Below are 19133 nucleotides of genomic sequence, written 5' to 3'. Positions count from 1 at the left end.
GGTTCTTGTTGGGTGGAGGAGCAACTCACTATTGCTTATGACAGGGGTGTTAAAACGGGCATGAGTATACTCACTGAATTTTCTAGGGAAGTTATATGTTGTACCTGTAAAAATATAAGAATATCAAAGTGCACCATGTTAGCTGTATACTTTGGCTACTTAAATTATGACACAAGTCCTGGTTCTAAATGCTGTGCAGTGGTATATAAACTATCGCCAAGATATAAAACATAAACTGGTGAAGCAAATTAATGTTAACTTATCTAACAGTAACATTGCTAATTGCTGTTTTGTGGAGAAAGCTTTGCCTTCCAAAATTTCAGTTAAGGAAGACCTATTTCCTTTTCTAACGAAAGTGAGAGGGGTTGTGGTGGTGGTTTAGTTGCTAAGTCATGTCCGACTCTTGTGACCCTGTGGACTGTAGCCTACCAGGCTCCTCTGGGATTTCCCAGGCAGGAGTACTGGAATTGGTTGTCATTTCCTTCTCCAGATGATCATCCCAACCCAAGGATCTAACCTGGATCTTCTGCATTGCAGGCAGATTTTTTTCTCACTGAGCCCCCGGGGGAAGCCCATATCTGTCTACTGTCATGGGTTTTATTAGAGAATTATATGTAAAAAAACTTAATCCTTCATAGCTAGCTAAGTACTTTCAACACGTCTGGTCAGTTTTATTCCCTAAAGGTAAGCCAGCCATTTGCCCCAAGGGAACAATAATTTACATAAATGCTAAGATATAAAACAGATTTTAGTAATAGTCTGCTTTTCTCTTTCTCAGTGAAATAGTAATGTGATTTCTCTCATTTGAATGAGAGGTTTAACTTCTGTTTCTTTTAAACTGTAGGAAAGAGGATAATAAATTTTAAAAAAACCCTAAACTTCAGTAGTTCATGTAAAGGGGTTAGGGCAGCTCCTTTAGTGGAGTATTTAAGAGATTTTAAAAGGAGAGGAGATCATTAAGCACTCCCTTGGAATGGTTACAAAGAATTTATATATATATATATATATATATATATTTGTTTTTTTTCTTTTTGCTGAGGAAGCGATTAGGAAGAATCACTTGGCAAAACTAGGCTGCTGCTGTTGGCGGCTGTTGCCTTTCTAAAGAACCATTTTGTGCCTTGATTCTGTGAACGTGCTGCTACCAAGGGCGTGGTCCTGTGATGACGTCTGTCCCAGAAGCCTGCCTGTGAAGACATCACTCAGGTTAGAGCAATAGGTAGGTTAGATAAAGTAAGTGTTTAAACCAGGAGCACTTCTACAACGGTACACACTTGCAGTACTTTTTGCGTGATAACCCAAAGTTTTATGATAACAGTGAAAGGTAATTGCTGATGGCTAATATGCCTCTATGCAAAACTGGATCTTCTTCAGATAGCAACTCTTTGGAATGGAAAAGAATTAGTCATTTATGTATACATTGTTACTTATTGAACTACTTATGATTTTAACTTTGTGTGATTTTGGCACAGATAATTCATAGGAGTATAAGAAAAAATTAGAGAAAGGACTCAAAACAATGAAATAATTGTTAGTTGAAAGTGAGCCATCTGGAATTTCAGCAGATTATTGTATATTTTATTTTTTCACCCTTATGTATCCCCCCCTTTTTTTCTTCCCTTTCCTTACTCCCACCTCCTGCCTAACATACCCTATTCCCAATTCTCTGGATTTTTGAATAAAATATGTGTGTGTTATTTTATGTCTTCATCAACATCATTTCCTATCTGGCAGGCTATTGTCCTTAGCAACAGCAGCAGAAACAAGCCATGGGCTCAATAATTGCAGGAAAAAAGAATAATCCTTTTAAATGAAAAGGCTGACTACTACTCTTGACTTTCCTATTGGCATAATGCATGTAGAGTTGTTCAAGTACCAGTTACTAACGTCTGCTCATTTCTACAGTGGCGTTGACATGATGAGCCTTCACATCAAGGCTGTGACAAAGTTTTACATTTGTTTCTGTAAATGGGCTCATTAGAGCATCATATATCCCAGTAGAGATAGACTCTCAGTATATGCATACACTTAAGTTTTCAGCTCTAAGATACTTGGCTGATACTTGTTAATTTAAAACCCACTCAACTTTTCACACCTGGGGAATTTGGAAAGAACAGTGCAGAAGTCATCCAAAATCAACAACACAATTTGATTTCTCTTTGAAAAAGATTAATGAAAAATGCAAACCAAAAGTCACTTTTACTAAGTTTAGCAAAAGAATGATTTTGGTTGAAATAACTGTTTTCCATAGCCTTCATTTTTCATATAAAAGGATAACATTTTTTCTTAAAGCGTATGAATTGATAATAAAAATTTTAGATGCTTGTGAAAGGAAACTTCTTAAAGTTTGAGTGAGAATCTGGGAAATAGCAGTGCCACTTAAAGCATTAGCCTTTTGTAAAAGAATTGTGATCTGCCTGAAAATCAGTAGAAGAGAAAACCTAAGCAAGTTATCTTTTAGAAAGGCAGAGTATAGATAAACAACTTAAAAAAGGAAATCTGGAATTACTAATTGAGTTAATGGTATCTAGATGAACAAACCTAGTAAGGGTCAGAGCTGGTGAATTATTAGAGGTGAATTTCTAGTTCTCTAGGATGGTATGTACCAATGAGGTTATAACCCCAGGTGCACAAAAATGTCAAGTATATTAACCTCCAGTTATCTAAAATGTTCAAAGCACTTCCACATATAAAGTTTAGTAGAGATTTTCGTCTTCCAAGTGAGTATAGCATACAGACAGGCCACCTGGAGCGATGTGAGGAAAGATTATAAATTACAGACTCTTAATAGGAAAGGTGGCAATGTACTAAAGATGAGCTTTCTAAACATTTATTTTACCTGGAGCAAATTCTGATCACATGGTTGTTTTGTTGTGAGTTGTAATTATCTCCAGTATTGTTAAGTTTATGGGCTTCCCAAGTGGCTCAGCAATAAAGAATCCACCTGCCAATGCAGGAGAGATGGATTTGATCCCTGGGTGGGAAAGATCCCCTAGAGAAGGAAATGATAGTCCACTCCAGTGTTCTTGCCTGGAAATCCCATGAACAGAGGAGCCTGGTGGGCTGCAATCCATGGGGTAGCAAAAGTAGGACATGACTTAGACTTGGCAACAAAGACAGTGTAAGTTTATCCGGTGGTGCACGTGCTCTCATCCGAAAAAGCCAGTCGGCTTTAGGTGGCACAGCAGCCAGGCGTTTGCTTCAGTGTCTTGCTATCTTATGTTTTAACAACCCCAGTACCAACTAAGCAGTCATTTCCCTACATCCACTGTGTTGATTATCATGAGGAGCTAGAATTGCTATTGCAGAGTGGTTCATGGAAGACCATATGTGGAATTAATGCCTCTGGGATACTACGCTAGAATGCAGGTGTTTTAGGAAAATGCACTAACTAAAAAGATGAGGGAAGATGAGAGAAAAGAAAACAGTGGTGAGGAATGGACCATCTAATATTTGTGTTAAGTAAGTAAAAGAATGTAAACAATTGCTCAATGTAAATGCTAAGAAGGGACTTTTGAAATACAGTGGGGTGATCTGTAACGGGAAATCCTGAGTTAAATAGGAAAATCTAGCAAGAAGTGGAAAGGAAAAGCATTCCAAAGACTTCTTCCATAGGAAAAGTGAGGTTAAGAGAAAAGGATAGGGAGGAAATGGAAGTGCTCTAAAGGTCTTTAAATAAGTTGAGGGGATAATGCACTGGGAATAGAGTTCTTAGGGAAATAGTTCTTACTTTGTTACCAAACAATGGTAGAGAAGTAAGTACTTGATTCTGAATTCAGAGACAAAGAATTCTTAATGGATATAAATTAGAGTAGAACTTCCTATTGAGAGGAAAAACTGAATAGCAACTTTATCAAATGGGCAAAACTAAGGAAAAGAAAAATGTAAGAAATTCAGTAATATTAAAATAATAAACATAAGATGGAGAAACATCTTGTATGCTGGATAGGAGCAATCATTACAAAATGTCATTTTTAATATTATAAAATCATTTGTCATAAATACACTGAAAAATAAGTTTTTTGAAATTAAGTAAAATGAGATCTAAAATAAATATAAATGAATGACTGGGAGCAGTCAGAAAATATGTTGAGAAAAGAACAAGGGAAACTTGCCCTCATAGATATCAAAGAAGGATATAAAAGTCATTTGAATTAAGTCATTATGGTATTGATAGTATTATATATCAAATAGATAAAGGAAAAGAATTAAGAATCTAGAATAGATCTAGAAATAAAGAAGATACATATTTATATATCTATATACGCATTGGTAACCCATCTACAAGGAAATGAATCTAAAACTGTTTTGTAGCATGTACATAGAAATGTATGACTAAAGAAAATTCACGTTGGCTAAAGTTACCATAACCAAAACTGAGGGACAAATAACAGAATTGAAAAAAATTACAACATGAAAGACTGGGCCAATATCTGTAATATATGTAGAGTTCTTCCTACTTACCAAGCAGGAAGTGTTAAAGGAAATATATTCAGTGACACTTGATGATAAGAAAGAATCATCAAGATAGGTATAGGAACTACTGGAATGGGAATTTATTGTGAGGGAGAAAGATTGGGCTCAACTCTGAATACAACATGGGCAGGTGGGAATTTATAGCCAAGGAACAGGCTGGGAAATTACCAAGAGGGAAATTCCTGAAGACAAGGAAGGGTCAGAGTGTGTCTGGGTAAACCCACCCAACAGAATCTTTGCTGAAGACAGACCAGGGTGATTAGACAAGGAACCTGATCAGATATTGTGGGTAGATTTTGATAACTGGCTTATTGGCAAGGTTCTTACCAAAACTAAGTTAGGCACAGAGGGGCCTAGCAGGTTCAGGAGCCTGACTACAGCTTTTGTCAAGCAAAGAAACTTTGTGTGAAGTGATCGAATAGAAAATGACAAAAAGGACAAATAATGTGAAGAGGCAGTTCATAGAAGGGTAAATGACAACATGCTTATAAAAATGCTTTAATTAGATAGTAGTCTGGAACATGCAAATTAAGGTAAACGGTAAGCAAGGTATGAGTTTCTTTACCAAGCTCGTGTGTAAGATAATGACACTGATGGCCTGCATATAGGAAAAGGGTTCTCAAATGCTGTTGTTGAAAATTAAGTTTGTTGTGACATTTATGAATAGGAACTGCATAAGATATATTTTAAAAGATATATTAAAGTGCATATATACTACAGCCTAAATCTCACTCTTAGGAACATAACTTACAGAAGAGAAATCAATATTAAATATGTACAGGAACATGTTGGAGCATGACTTTGCATGGCAGAAAACTGGAATGCATATAAATGGAGGAATAGTTAACATAAATTTGTTACATATGCTCCCAGAAATGTACATCCTGCTGTGCAACCTTTAAAAACAGTGAGTTTAAGCTACATTTTGGAGTTGCAGGAATTTATATAAGGTGATGTTAAAAAAAAAAAAAAAAAGAACAATCGTATACTATGAAAACTTTAAAAAAACCCTATATTTGTTTATGTGTATGTGCATACTGTATGTATGTGATTATCTGGCCATGCAGAAAATGTAGTGTATACCATGCTTTTTGTTGACCTATCTGTCATGACTGATTTGCTTGAAAAGGAGGAGAGGTAAAAAAGTTAACTGAAAAAAGCAAAATATAAGATTGCTAAAGAAAAGTCAAATATATAATATCACATTCAGGGATTTATGTAAAACATGTATATATATGTGTGTGTGTGTGTGTATACAAATTAAACTAATTCAGGGAAGAACATCACAGAGGTCTTCCTCTTTGAAACTAGAAGACACAGCACTACTCCAGCCTCAGAGATCTTGAATCCTTAATGATTCTCCACCACATATCTTTCCTGAGACTAACAAGTGTTTGTGTTCTATGAAGAGTTATCTGACATCACATGCATGAAGAGTATCATGGACTTCGAACATCAATTTTCCACTCTGTTCTTCACGAGTCACTGTAGTTTCAGCTTCTCGGCCTCAAATCTGTTTCTCTGTCAGTGAGCTACCAACCCCTGGGGAAGTGTCGATTTTTGCTTAACTTCCAAACTCAGCCTGATTGTTGATGCTCCCACTTCACAATCCTGTACCCACAAGGATAGAAGGGGATCATGCAGAGAATAGAGATATTGTTTCAAGTTGGACCTTGTATCATTCTTTCTCCTAGAAGCACTTTATAGATTTGTGTTAGAAGTTCAGGTAATATTAAATATTAAGTACATTTTTGAGGACTAGTCTAAGAGAATAACCACCAGCTGTAATCTTGTTTTTAAAGGAAAATAAAGTATAATGCATACTAAAAAAAGGCCATTTACAAATTATGAAAACAAGCTGTAAATTGGAGACTATATTAGGAAAGAATCTTGTAAATGATAACACTCGTGCAAATGGTAAACTCGGAGGTGATCTGATTTTGACTTGTTGATGGATTTGACTGTTGTGATTAACTCGAATTAATTTCCTTTGATCTTTACTGCTGTCTTTGAGATTATCCTGGAGCTTTCTCCCTATCCAGGTTGACCGACCTTCCAAGGCAGACTGGAAGCCTCTTTTTCAGTCAAAGCTTTATCTGTATTTGGTTAAGAGTTATTTCCATTATTTGTGCTGCAGGATTTGGCTCTGAGCTTTTACCTACATTTCCAAGCCTAAATAGGAACCAGGGATTATATGAAAGTGGAAAAGGGGAAGTTAACATTTATTGAGCATCTACTATGTGCTAAGTTGTTTATGATTATAGTAAATATGAAGTAGGTATCTCACATGAGGAATAGGCCTTCACAAGTGTAAGTTTTTAGCATCAAGTAAGCAGTGGAGCAAGTTTTGAAAATTTGTATTGTTATACATCTCTTTTATTCAAGTATAGCATATGTAGTATACAATTCATAAGTCAGAAGTGTTTGTTGTTGGATTTTCACAGTAGGGACACTCTGTGCAGCCAGCTTTCAGGTCAAGAAACAGAACATTACTGCAATCTCAGAAGCCACCCCAGTGCTTGCTTTCACTCACTCTCCCACCTCCTCCCCACAAGGGTGACGACTTCCTTGTGATTCTCACATCAAAATAGTTTAATTTACATTAGTTTTGACTCTGAAATTTATACAAATCGAATCATAGAGTATATACTCTCATGTGTGGCTTTTTTCTTTAACATTACGTTTGGATAATTCATTGATCTTGTTACATGCAGTTTAGTTTGCTCATTCTCCTTACTGCATAATATTTCATAGTGTGAATATACCCCAGTCTGTTTATCCACTCTGCCATTAGTGGACATTTGGGTAATTTCCAGTTTTTAGCTATTATAGGTAGTACTGCTATGAACATCCTTGTACATGCATGTCTTTTAGGGCACAGATGTATACATTTCTTTTGGACATAGATAATTATTGTGTCATAGGGTTTACCTTAGGAATCTTATTTTTAATTGCTAAACAGTGTTCCAAAGTGGTTATATCAATGTACATGCTTACTGGCAACATATGGAAATTCTGATGGTCCACATTCATGCTCACAAAGGCACATTGGAATGCAGGTGGCTGACTCTAAAACGCAAAGCCCTTTTCCTTTCACCTAAATCTTACTTAAAGGTAAGTACTTGGTAACAATTTTCTTTTACAAATTCTATTATTCTTTCTAAGATTTTTAGTCTTTGTTCACTAAGCGAGTTTCCTTTTCTATACTGGAAAATATACCTACCCTGAATAGAATTTAGTAGCGTTAGCAATGTATCAGAGGCATCACGTAAGTATTCATCTTCATTGAACCCAGCCTCTTCTATTTTTTCTGCATGGGTGAAAAGAATGGCAGTGTAATTCATCCAAGCATGGCCCAGAAGTTCCTGAAAGAGAGGAGGTAAGTGGCTATTTGCCTTTTACTGTATTTCTCAAAGATGAGCAGAAGAGTTATGGGTTAACACAGACAGTAAACAGACCTGTACCTCATTATGTTTCTAAAACTGAAATATTTAATGGGAAGTGATGATGGAGTCAAATAATGTAAGCAAATGCAGAGAGATGGGTGGGCTTTCTTTTAAAAAAGGCTTAAGTTCTCCATTTTATTTTGTTGTAATTTATGTAAATACAGCTTCAAAACTGCATATTATCAGTGCTTCAGGATTTAATTACCTTTACAACATTCAGCAGTCGTACATACTTGCCTGTCAACCTGAATCTATTAGAACCACTGAAATCCTTTAAGTCAGAGGACCTTGCTCAGGAGAATGTCATATCTTTTTCTGTAGGATATTGTATTATCATCACTAAAAGCATTTCCTGAGAATTTATAGTTACATAGTCTGGTTACTATCTATTGATGAATCAGATGACATGTAACGAAAATGCTATCAAAGTACAGTTTGTCATTTGGAACAACCACAAAATACTACTGTGATTCACATCCTCTTCACATACATAGAATCAAACACAATTTTATGGGTGACTTCCTCTAATATGGGTGAAAAATATTGAATACTGGTATTCCTTTGTTTAGTAATATGTAGAAGTTGGTTATGTAATAAATTCTTATTTGATTAGTAAAAAGCTGACGTAAAGCAGAAGTAATAGCGTGTGGCAGATCTTTAACACAGTATGAAAGGCATATAGAAATAACCATTTAACTTTTGTGAATATTTGCAAAGTTATATGAAATCATGACAGTGTAACAGTAAAGTTCACTCCATTCCAAACACTCCCATTACAAAAATATTTCCAAAGCTGCTACTATAATAGCAAGAGAAATATAAAATACTTAGGGATAATTTAATAACAAATATCCAGAACCTCTAAAATTAAAAGAAAGGAAATAACTAATATTTAGTGCCAGATACTATGCTAAAGCTTTACCTCTTTTGAAGTTCAAGGTGATGATTTGTGGGAGATACGATTATGATACGGAGAAACTGATGCACAGAGGTTGAGTACAAACCTATAGAGAGGTATCAGATTAATGCAAACTGGATTACACAAGTACTGGGGAATTGAAAGTTTGGGAAACTTTTAAATAAGTATGAGTCATATAATATTGAACAACTGGAAAAAAATGAAGAAACAGGTGAAACAAGAAGGAAGAGAGGAAGGAAAGAATTGGGATATGCAAATCTAATATGAAAATATAAGAGCTGTGGAACAATATATTTAAAAATTAGAAACATCTCAAGACCACAGTTACCAGTTACAACTCCTAATACAGTCTTTTATCAGAGTTATTTATTTTCACATTCATCTCTATAACTTGACCATGACTTCTTAGAAGGAAAGTCTGTGTCTTCCTATATCAATCAAAACCTCTAATACACTGTACACTCTCAATAAATATGTTGGATTAATGTGGAATTTAGACCCTCACCATCATCTTAAATAGAAGGTTGAGGGTTTTATTTATTGACTTTGGTACCTCAATTTTGAAGTTTAATCTTTGGGACACAAAATTGTAATTTCCTGTGAAACTTCTCCTTTCTACTCTAGTTCATTATCACAGATTCGCCTGTAGTCTCACTTTCTATTTTGTATTCAGAGAGACTGTCTCAAGTTATGGGTCCCCAAATTTTCCTCATCAGTCTGTCTACACCATAGAATAATTGTATGCTTCTGGTTCTCCTAAAAATGCCCTGCTTCAAGAAAATCCTCAGACATGTCAAGATCAGCACATCAGAGAATAATTATTTTAACAGGAAGATTCTAACTTTACAAAAGAGTTTTGCAGAGAGAGACTTTAATTGGCATATTTTATGTGCCTTTAAAAGGCAGATTGGCAAAACTTTACCCCAACCTTTGCATAACATAGCTCTTGTGTAAATCAAAGTATATGTGCAATGTCAACATCACACTTTAGCTAATGGTGACATAGCAAAATTAGCAGACCTTAGAGTTTTTTGTATATTCTGTGCAATCTAACACATCTCTTGTGGGTGAGAAGTCAAAGAATGGGAAAATGAATAAACCATACTGTGGACTGAATTGTAACCTCTCCCCAAATTGATATGTTGAAGACTTGAACTCCAGTCCCTCCGAAGGATTATTGCAGATGCAGCTAATTAAGATAAATTCATTAGGGTGGGACTCTAATCCAATATGTCTTTATAAAACAGAACTTTGGGCAAAAACATGAATACTGGGAGAACACCAGTTAAGTCATAAAGTCAGCCATTCATAAGTCAAGGAGAGAATCCTTGGACACATCCCTCTCTCTCAACCCTCAGAATAAACTCACCTGCTGACATCTATTTCAGACATCTAGCCTCCAGAACTGACAGGCAATAAATTTCTGTTGCTTAAGCTGCAGAGTTGGTGGTATTTTTATTGCAGCCCAAGAAAATTAACCCAAATGGTTGAAAAATCAGTGACATGCTAAATATAACAGATTTAGGTTCTGAGAATAAGATTTCTGGGCCATTTACACCAGAATCACTTAGGGTGCTTGCTAAAAGTGCATCAAAATCTTCAGGGATGGAACCTGGGGATGTGAATTTTTAAAAGCTCTCTGGGGGATTTTTCCTTCTGCAGATACTTATTGAGGGGTCTACTTTGTTCTGAGGACAAGGAACGGTACAAAACAGATGCGTTTCCTGCTTGTATATGAGGGAAATTCTTGTTTACTAACTAAACTTAGGGCTAAGGAAGAGGGACACTTAGGGAAAAAATACATTTAATTTGTTGTCCTCGCAAGTGTTGTGATAGAAAATATATTGGCGCTACAGAGGCAGACATTTAGCCTAATTTTGGATGGGGTGGGGGGTAATGTGGGGTAAAGGGAGGGATCAGAAAATGTATCTGGCATGTGATGATGCCTTGAGCATAGAAATTAGCAAGGAATTTCTCAGGCGATAAAGACATACCAAGTAAAGAAAGTGATTGAGCATTACTGGGAATTGTATAGTACTGGGATTTTATTTTTAACAAGTACAACTATTGATCTTTCATCATTCTTGTCTCTAGAAGTTTCTCAAATTTAGAGCCAGGCTTTATATTCCCCAGTGCATTATTGATGTGTTCATATTGAAATGTTTAATATAAGTTAATAAATAGCTACTGCCCTTAAGCTCCCTTGAGTGCTACTGCCAGAACTATTCTCTGGGTATTGGTTGATGCATGGGCTATATTTGTTATTAAATATTTATACAACATCACCATAATATAAATTAATGTTAAATAAACTGTTTGGCTCAAGTGGTTCTCTCCTGAATTATATATTATAACATAGAACTCTCCTCTTGCTCGGTTAGTGCTTATTGCATTAAATGGTATAACATTCACAGTGTCTTTGGTTCCTGGCTTTCTATATTGTAACATGAACATGCCCACCCCCTCCTTTGTTTCCACCAGACGTTTGCTGTACTTTAAGCCATAATATCATGCAGGAAAATGAGTTAAAGCACCTAAGGATAATAGATTTGTAAGCTTGACACCACTTATGAGCCCATGTGTTCAGCCACTGGAAAGTTTTTATATGTTGGTAATTATTTATGAAAAGATGCTCATGTCCTAAACTGTGAGAGAAATTGCACTTTTGAATTACCGCCAAAAATAGAAGAGAATGGTTGATTTAGCTTATATTCTTTAAATTGATTTTTGGCCAGAAAATAGTTGAATATTTGAAAGTAGTGTCACTTGGTGTATAGTCATCATGTTAGGGGCCAAACGTGTTCTCTACGGACCCAGAGAATAATCACGGTTGATTGATACCTCACATAAAAATCCGAAAGAAAGATAAGTTAATGTAAGTTATCTGGTGTTAACAATTTAAATATAATACTAAGCTAGATGGAAGATTTATAATCAATCATGAATTGTTTGATTTCAAAGCGCTAATGGGTATGAGTCCATCTAGTCCTTTTGGGACAACTAGTTAGGATATAAACTTTGTTTTCCAGGAATTGTGTTCATTTTCCCAGGACCTCACCAGCCCTGCCCCATTTGTTTGTGGTTGATGAAATCATAGCATCTGGTCTTTTTAGGGGGAAACTTTAAAAAAAGCCAACTATTACATCAACTGAGAAAAAAAAATTATCATGGTTCAGGAGGACAATAAGGACCATTCTTTATGTTATTCCCTTATTCTCTTCCCACTTAGAACACCACATTTTCTTCTTAGAGAGCCAAAGCTGAATGATAAGCCTTGTTAGATCAGATTTAGAGAATAGTCAATCTTAGAGATCACCTGTCAAAATTGCCTTATTTTATAGATGAGGATATTAAGGCCTTGTGATATTAAATGGCTTAGCCAAAGCCACATTGCTGATTACTGGCAGACTTGGGCCTGTAACAGAGGTTCCCTGACTGCCAGGCCCCTGTCCTTCCCACTAAATTGAGACTTCTCAGTTTAACATTACTAAGCCAGTGGATTTTTTCCCCATAAATTAATAAGGAAGTTCTTATATATCAGGGCTATGTAGGTTTGATTTCACTCTCTTTTCTGAAGCCTATCAAAATAATTCCAAAGAAGGCTACAAATAATATGTCCCAATTTTAGGGTAAAACAAATACTAGCAAAAATGTTATAGTGATCATAGGTAACGTTTATTGTGCACTTGACATGTGGTAGTGTTTGAATTAATTTACCGTTAATATGACATTCATTCCAAAAGTAACCCAGAAAACTATTATCTTTTCCAATTTATCACTGAAAAGATCGAAGTTTAGAGAAGTTATTTGCCCAAGGTAACAAAGCAAGTAACTAAGTAGGAAATTGAACATAGGGATAACTTACTGCAAGACCCAGGCTCTTATTAATGTGTTGCTTATATCTAGTCGTTCATTTGAGTAAGTTACTCATCACAGTCTAGATAGTAATGATGACAAAACAATAATAGTAGTGGCAATTTACAAACCTACTATGAACCTGCGATAGTTCAGGCATGATGCCAAGCACATAACATTTATTAAATACAGCCTTCAGAATTCTTTAACATAGGTAAATTATCCCCATTTTATAAATGAGGAACTGAAGCCAAGAAAGTTTTGTTAAGTAACATCTATAGTCATGTACCTAGAACTGTAACAGACATATATTTCAACTGAATTCTGTGGAACAACTAAGCCCATGATCTCTGTTCAGTATGTGCAGGTCTTGCATTGGTCCTTCTAAACCCCATCTGTGTACACCCATCTATAACATCAACAGTCAAGTTGCTCTTTTGAAATCAAAATACTTGCTTGAAACTTGATTGTATATAGTAATACAAACATGATACCATGATTGTGGAAAGAATGTAATCAATTCCTGGATTCAATTCCTAGTGCAGTTTGACTGTGTGCTAGCACTTTCCTTAAGGAGACTTTATTATATATGCTGTGTGCTGAGTCACTCAGTCATGTCCAACTCTTTGCCAGTGGACTGTGGCCTGCCAGGTTTCTCTGTCCATGGGGATTCCCCGGGCAAGAATGCTGGAGTGGGTTGCCATGCCCTCCTCCAGGGGATCTTCCCAACCCAGGGATCGAACCCAGGTCTCCCGCATTGCAGGCGTATTCTTTACCATCTGAGCCACCACAGGAGCCCATTATAATATGCTCTGATCTATTATTGGGGGATTTTTTTTTAATTCAAATGATAGATAACATTCAGATGAATCATTCCCTTTTTTCCCCATTTTGGGGAGACAGTTCACTAACATCTCTACTGTTTTGCTGTAGATTAAGGAAGGCCTGACATAAAGAGAAAAGGATCATTTGAGAAACCGTTTCAGTTGTCTCAACTGGCAGCTTATAACCCCTCTATAAAATATTAAAGCAGAAATTGAGAGATATTTAAAGAGACAACAGGGCGGTGCAGGAAAAGGAGAGGTCACTTCTCTGGCACTGGCCTTGAAGACTCCTTCCAGGGAGGGCATCAGTGCCCCCAGGAAGGGGGAAAGGCAGAGGGGAAGGCAGATGTTCTGTTCCTCATTTTGCATGAGCCAGGGAGAAAAAGAAATCCAGGGTGTGTCTGGAAGCAGAGGACCTTAACTACTCCTTGCTCCTTCCTAACAGCTGTGGGTCCTGTTGAATATTCAGACATCCTGCAGCTGCTCCCGGTCTGTGAGCACATCCAGATGGCTGCCACTAGTATCTGAGGCACCTTCAAGAAGAAGATCATAAACAGCCAGCCTGCGCTTAGGCAGTCTTCACCCAGAGATCAAAGTGGAAGCCCGGAATAGGACTGCAGTGCCTCCCAGGTGTCATGACCCTGCTGAGGATTACTAAATCTCTCCTTGGAGAAAGGTTACTTACTCTTGAAAAATTGTTCTGGATCTGAGTTTTTCCCTCGCGCATCTCCTCCCTGCCTTCAACTCCTGAATTGGACACTGACTTAAGGAAGGCAGCCATAAGAAGTGAAGGCTGTATGTATGCCAAATACCATTTAAAAGGGTCAGAGACACGTGGGAAACAAATTCACTCGTATAAAAAAAATTAGGGCATTACAATATAGTTCTGTATCCTAAAACTGGAAAAATCTATTTTCAAAATGTATGTTTCTTAAAATGTCTTTTTTTGGATCAGCAGAAAGAAAAATCTGGAGACATACGGAGAGAGTCAGGTTGGTTTTTGAGAAATATTTATCCATTTACAGAGTTTACTGGATTACATCCACCTATAGCTTAAGTTAAATGTCTATTTAATAGCAGCTTTAAGTGAATTTTTTAAGCTGCTTAAAAATTATACTGACAATATGGCTCCAGGGCCCCGCTTTTGATTTCTACCAGAAATATTGTTTGAAATGCCAGCTTTAATAGGTTAGAGGAGGTTCATGGGCTTTCTTAGATTTCACATTGTTTCTTAATTGCAATCAGCTTCTTTGCTTTTGTACAGAATGTTCTTGGTTTTTCAGGAGTTGAATGATGATTATTTTTTATACTCTTGTCACCCTAATTTTTTCCACTAGTTTTTTGGAGTACACATATGCCTTTTTTTTTTTTCTTAAAGAAAACGTGTGTCTGTCATTTAGAACAATCTTATGTCTTTACTAGCTAAAGGAAAATATCTTTCTTTAAAGCAAAGTATACTATCTTTCTAAGTGTAACAAATTTACATCAACATAATCAGAGATTGGACCAGAAATAGCATAGCATTCATTCAAATTCATTTTGATTGAAAATGTCTACGTCTCTATTCTCCATGTAGTTTACTTTGGAACTTCTAGTAGAGATGAGATCTTTAGTTAGGTCAATTAATGAGGCTGCTGAGTAATACTAGTCAAGTTCAGCAGTTAAATTTGGTTGGTCCTAGACTGGAGAATGAAGAAATTGAATAAATGAACAAACAGATGAACCATTAGGGAAAAGTGGCATATGTTATTTTTATTCACCCTGAGGTCCCTGTGATCTCATGGCTGGCATGGAGCAGTTACTCACCCTACAGATAAGGCAAGCAAAGCTTCTACAATTCCTGATTTCTTTCCTATAAATAAAGTATAAATCTCCCCTGAATGTTTGCCATGGCGTAGGTCTCACTGAGGAGTTATACATTGCCCTGCTTTGGCACTTAATGTTTTGTCATATACTTGTTTATCTGTTTGTCTCTTCTAGACCGTGAGTGTTTTGAGGGCAGGGCTCATATTATCACTCACCAATCATCAAACTCTGCTAGTACTCAACACAGTGTTCAATGACTGAGTCAGAGTGACCACCCCCCCCACCCCCCCCCCATTTATGGCGAACTGGAAGAGGTTGTCCCTTGTTGAGAGAATGCAAGTCAGTATTTCAGTTCAGTGGTTCTAAACTTGACTATTTTAGAGAAATATATGAAAAGTTTATGCAAATACAGATAGGCAAGCAAGATTCTGTTTCACTAAGGCTTGGATGAATCTACTTTTTTTAACAAACAGCTCGGTTGATTCTGAGGCAGATAATCTGAGACCACATAGACAATCAAATTCTCAGTTCTTAGGAGTTTGAGATTTAGTTAACCTAAGTTCAGTATCTCATTTTTGTTTTGTTTTCTTTTGTATAATAAGAAGTCATTTCCCAGTTATAAAATGACTGACTGAATTCCTCAAAAAAGGAATTTGTAAAAATGACTCTTGGTGGGAGAATCAAGTAATTTTTACCAGTTTTTTTTCTATGTCACTAGTGCCTGTTTTAAACTACTTGTTTAAAATATCTCTTTTAACCAGTTTTTCATAGTTTGTTCCTGTTAAGGTGATGCCATTCAAAATGGGAATAATGTCACTGGTGTGACTGCTCTTTGCATTACCTGGATCATTTGGACTGGGGAAGATTCCTCCTGTGCGCAAAGAGGCACGTCTGCTCTCTGGACCAGCAGTGCAAGGTGCAGACCCTCCTGCCCAAAGTGATGCACCAGGGCCTCCCTGACCTCCTGTCTCACGTGCTTCTTGCTCAGCCTGCTGTGCGGGTAACCTGGCGTGTCCAGCACCTGGACCTGCAGAGTCACCTCTTGCCCCCCTCGACGCATGAAGCTGTGGAGGTGACAGCTACGGCCCAGACTGCAGTCTTTGGTCACAGAGCATGGAGCAAAGCTGCTGTGGAAGTCAGTGCTTCCCAGGAGAATGTTTCCCGCAGAACTTTTTCCACTTTGAGTCATGCCAAAGAGAGCCAAGTTGATGGTCATCTTGTTGGAGTTCATCATGGCTCTGGGTAAACAAAAGCTCAGCGTAAGCAGTCAGGCATCTCCCCTCAGCCAATGTAAGGCTTTTTAACTGGCCTAGAGCACCCCACGTATTGCCTCTGATTTGCTCTCCCCTCCTTCTTAGTGTCTAAAGCATGGAGGAGCACACCACTGAAGCAGAGACCGCCCCCCCCACCAGTGACAGAGGAAAAGTGGAAATAATATTAGTAGTTTATACTTGGAGAGGAGAGAGAAATCAAATACAGATAAGGAAAGGGGGAGGAAGCAATAATTGTAGGAAAATGAGGGGAAAAATTACATGAAGATGGTGTAAGCCATGTTTTGGAGAACTGTGTTAACTTACCAATGTGATAGGTGAGTTGGTTTAATAATGGGTGCTGAGGTCCCTCAGTTTAGTAACAAAGATAGCAGCAATATTTGAAAATGATTCACTCTTGGTGAAGAAGTGGAAACTACAGTGAAAGAAATGGCCCTTCTTGCATTTTAAACAATGTTCTGCCTCTCCCCACTCCCTGCCTCCCCACCCCTTGAATATACAAGTGGCATCTGCAAAAAATCATCTCTCCTGACTTCCTGAATGCTTCTCTCCTGTGAAACATGAATGATATTAAAGGAGGACTTCTGTTTCTGTTTACTAATTTTTTAACAACTGGGCAACATTCTGATGAAAATGATTACTTTAATTTCTGTTATGAAATAATTAATCATTTCCGTGGTTCACCATAGCTCAGTATTGGCTCTTCAACAAAGAAAGGAAAGACCAGCACATTGTACAGTTCAATTAGGAGGGAGGAGAACCTTGGGAGATTCTATTTCATTACAACACCCCTAAAATGTAGTTATTTTTGTGTATTTTAAGGTCATCTGTCATTTTCATTAATATATCGATAAAGCAAAGCTACTGGCCAATCACCAAATGTACTCAATCTCTTGATTCAGAAGTAAAGACATTTAAAATTGCATATTTACTATTTTTGCTTAGAATTTGTAGTTAGACTGTAAAGTTTTATGTGCTTCTGGTCTTTCCTGTCCTCTAATGCCTCTCACCTTACTCTCTCCAGACCTTACTATGAACATGTTGAAGGAAACTTACACCCTCACCCTCGTACTAAACACACTCACCTCAGGAGTCCCTGAAGATAACCCCATCCCACCTCACCCAGCTCATTCAGCTGTGGCAGCTGAACCGTAGTCACTCAGATTTCTTTTTACTCCAGAATTAGATGTGTGATTTTTTTTTTTTAAAGAATTAATTAATTATGGAATCCCAACCAGTTTGCTCTATGTCACGTACCTTTTCCAGTCTTAAAAATGCTTGTTCCAGAGACTTCCCTCAAGCTGGTATAGTTGTTCAGCATGAACTTCAACCTTCTGACAGTGTCATTGTACCACTCTGAGACTGATACTGTATGTACTTTATTTAGTTAATCTATTACCAGAATACTTTCTATAAATGATTATCTGTCTTCCTCTAATCAGCATCAACTTTTTTATGTCACTTGACAGACATGTAATTTCAATAGGTACTTCCTGAAATTTCTATTTCCCGGATTAACTTGTTTAAGATAATTGTTAATAGGTAACAATTTATCATATAACCTAAAAAAATACAATATTGGCAAGTGTTAAATAGAAGCTAGACATTTAAAAGCAAAGGTCACAATTTTTTCCTTTCTAATTGACATATCACTAATTCATGAAAAATTTTCAAGAAATAGATATATAATATACATACAATAGATATTGACTTCCTAACAGTATTTAGTTCATAAATTCAAAAATTCTCTAAGAAAACTCTCTTGGCTATTTCCATGCAATTGAAATTTATTATTTCGATATGATCACTAGCATGATTATATCAACATATACAGTTTCCATATCAATTAATGATAGCATATTTCCGAAACGTGGTACAATTAACTACAACTTAAAGCCATATAAACTTTGCTTTAAAGTTGGGTTTTTATTTTATTATTAAAAGCTTAAATTTGATTTTTATACTTTTTAGTATATAAGCCACATTTACCAACATACTTTCTTAGTGTATAAGTGGTAGAAACCTTTGTTTTGTTATATTCTGGTTCATCTTCTGTACCTCTCAAAAAGTCTGTGAAGTATGTACTTCTGTATGAAGGAATCTTGGAGACATCTGGAATGACTTATGACTTCATAAGGGCAGAAAATCTTCCTGTATGGATATGACAAAGAAAACATAAACTGTATTCATTCATCTGAGAAGCACATTTATCTTGTTTGAATGAAGCAGAAAGAGCATCCCCCAGGTGGCAGTAGCACCCTGTTTCCTAAGAAGTTATTCTGAATCAGAATTTATTTTCATTTTCTTCCTCAAAGAAAAACCTGACATTCTCCAACTAGGCAACTTATATCAATACATATTAATTGTGTGGAAAATCTTTTGAGCAAAGGCAAAACTAAGGCTTCTTTCTTGTGTCCCTTATATAAAGTGACAAGTGTAGAAGATCTTTAGTTTTCAAAGTGTCCTCTTTGAGATCATAATTAAAACATTTGCTGAGTGCAACAGTTGATGGTTTAAAAAATAAAGTTCAGAGTTC

The 19133-nt window shown here is 36.6% G+C and overlaps 1 protein-coding gene across 1 annotated transcript; it reads right to left on the bottom strand.

Annotated features, from left to right (window-relative positions):
- Positions 1-6819: 6819 nt before the first annotated feature.
- Positions 6820-17976, bottom strand: GIMD1 (GIMAP family P-loop NTPase domain containing 1). The gene is made up of 3 exons (XM_061164256.1): positions 17855-17976; positions 16168-16564; positions 6820-7841 (listed from the first exon to the last, which is right to left on the bottom strand). The coding sequence occupies exons 2-3, from the start codon at positions 16558-16560 to the stop codon at positions 7581-7583; spliced, it is 654 nt and encodes a 217-aa protein (XP_061020239.1). The 5' UTR covers positions 16561-16564; positions 17855-17976; the 3' UTR covers positions 6820-7580.
- Between the last annotated feature and the right edge of the window lie 1157 nt (positions 17977-19133).

This window comes from Dama dama, chromosome 17, assembly GCF_033118175.1.
Source record: "Dama dama isolate Ldn47 chromosome 17, ASM3311817v1, whole genome shotgun sequence".
NCBI lineage: Eukaryota > Metazoa > Chordata > Mammalia > Artiodactyla > Cervidae > Dama > Dama dama.
This window is presented reverse-complemented; position numbering and strand designations above follow the sequence as displayed.

Bases quoted from the DNA above. Each gene is read 5' to 3' on its own strand.
- GIMD1 (XM_061164256.1), bottom strand. From the start codon at position 16,560: ATGATGAACTCCAACAAGATGACCATCAACTTGGCTCTCTTTGGCATG. The intron at 7,842-16,167 runs GTAATGCAAAGA...CCTCTCTTTCAG, and splicing joins CCCCAGTCCAAATGATCCAG to GAACTTCTGGGCCATGCTTG.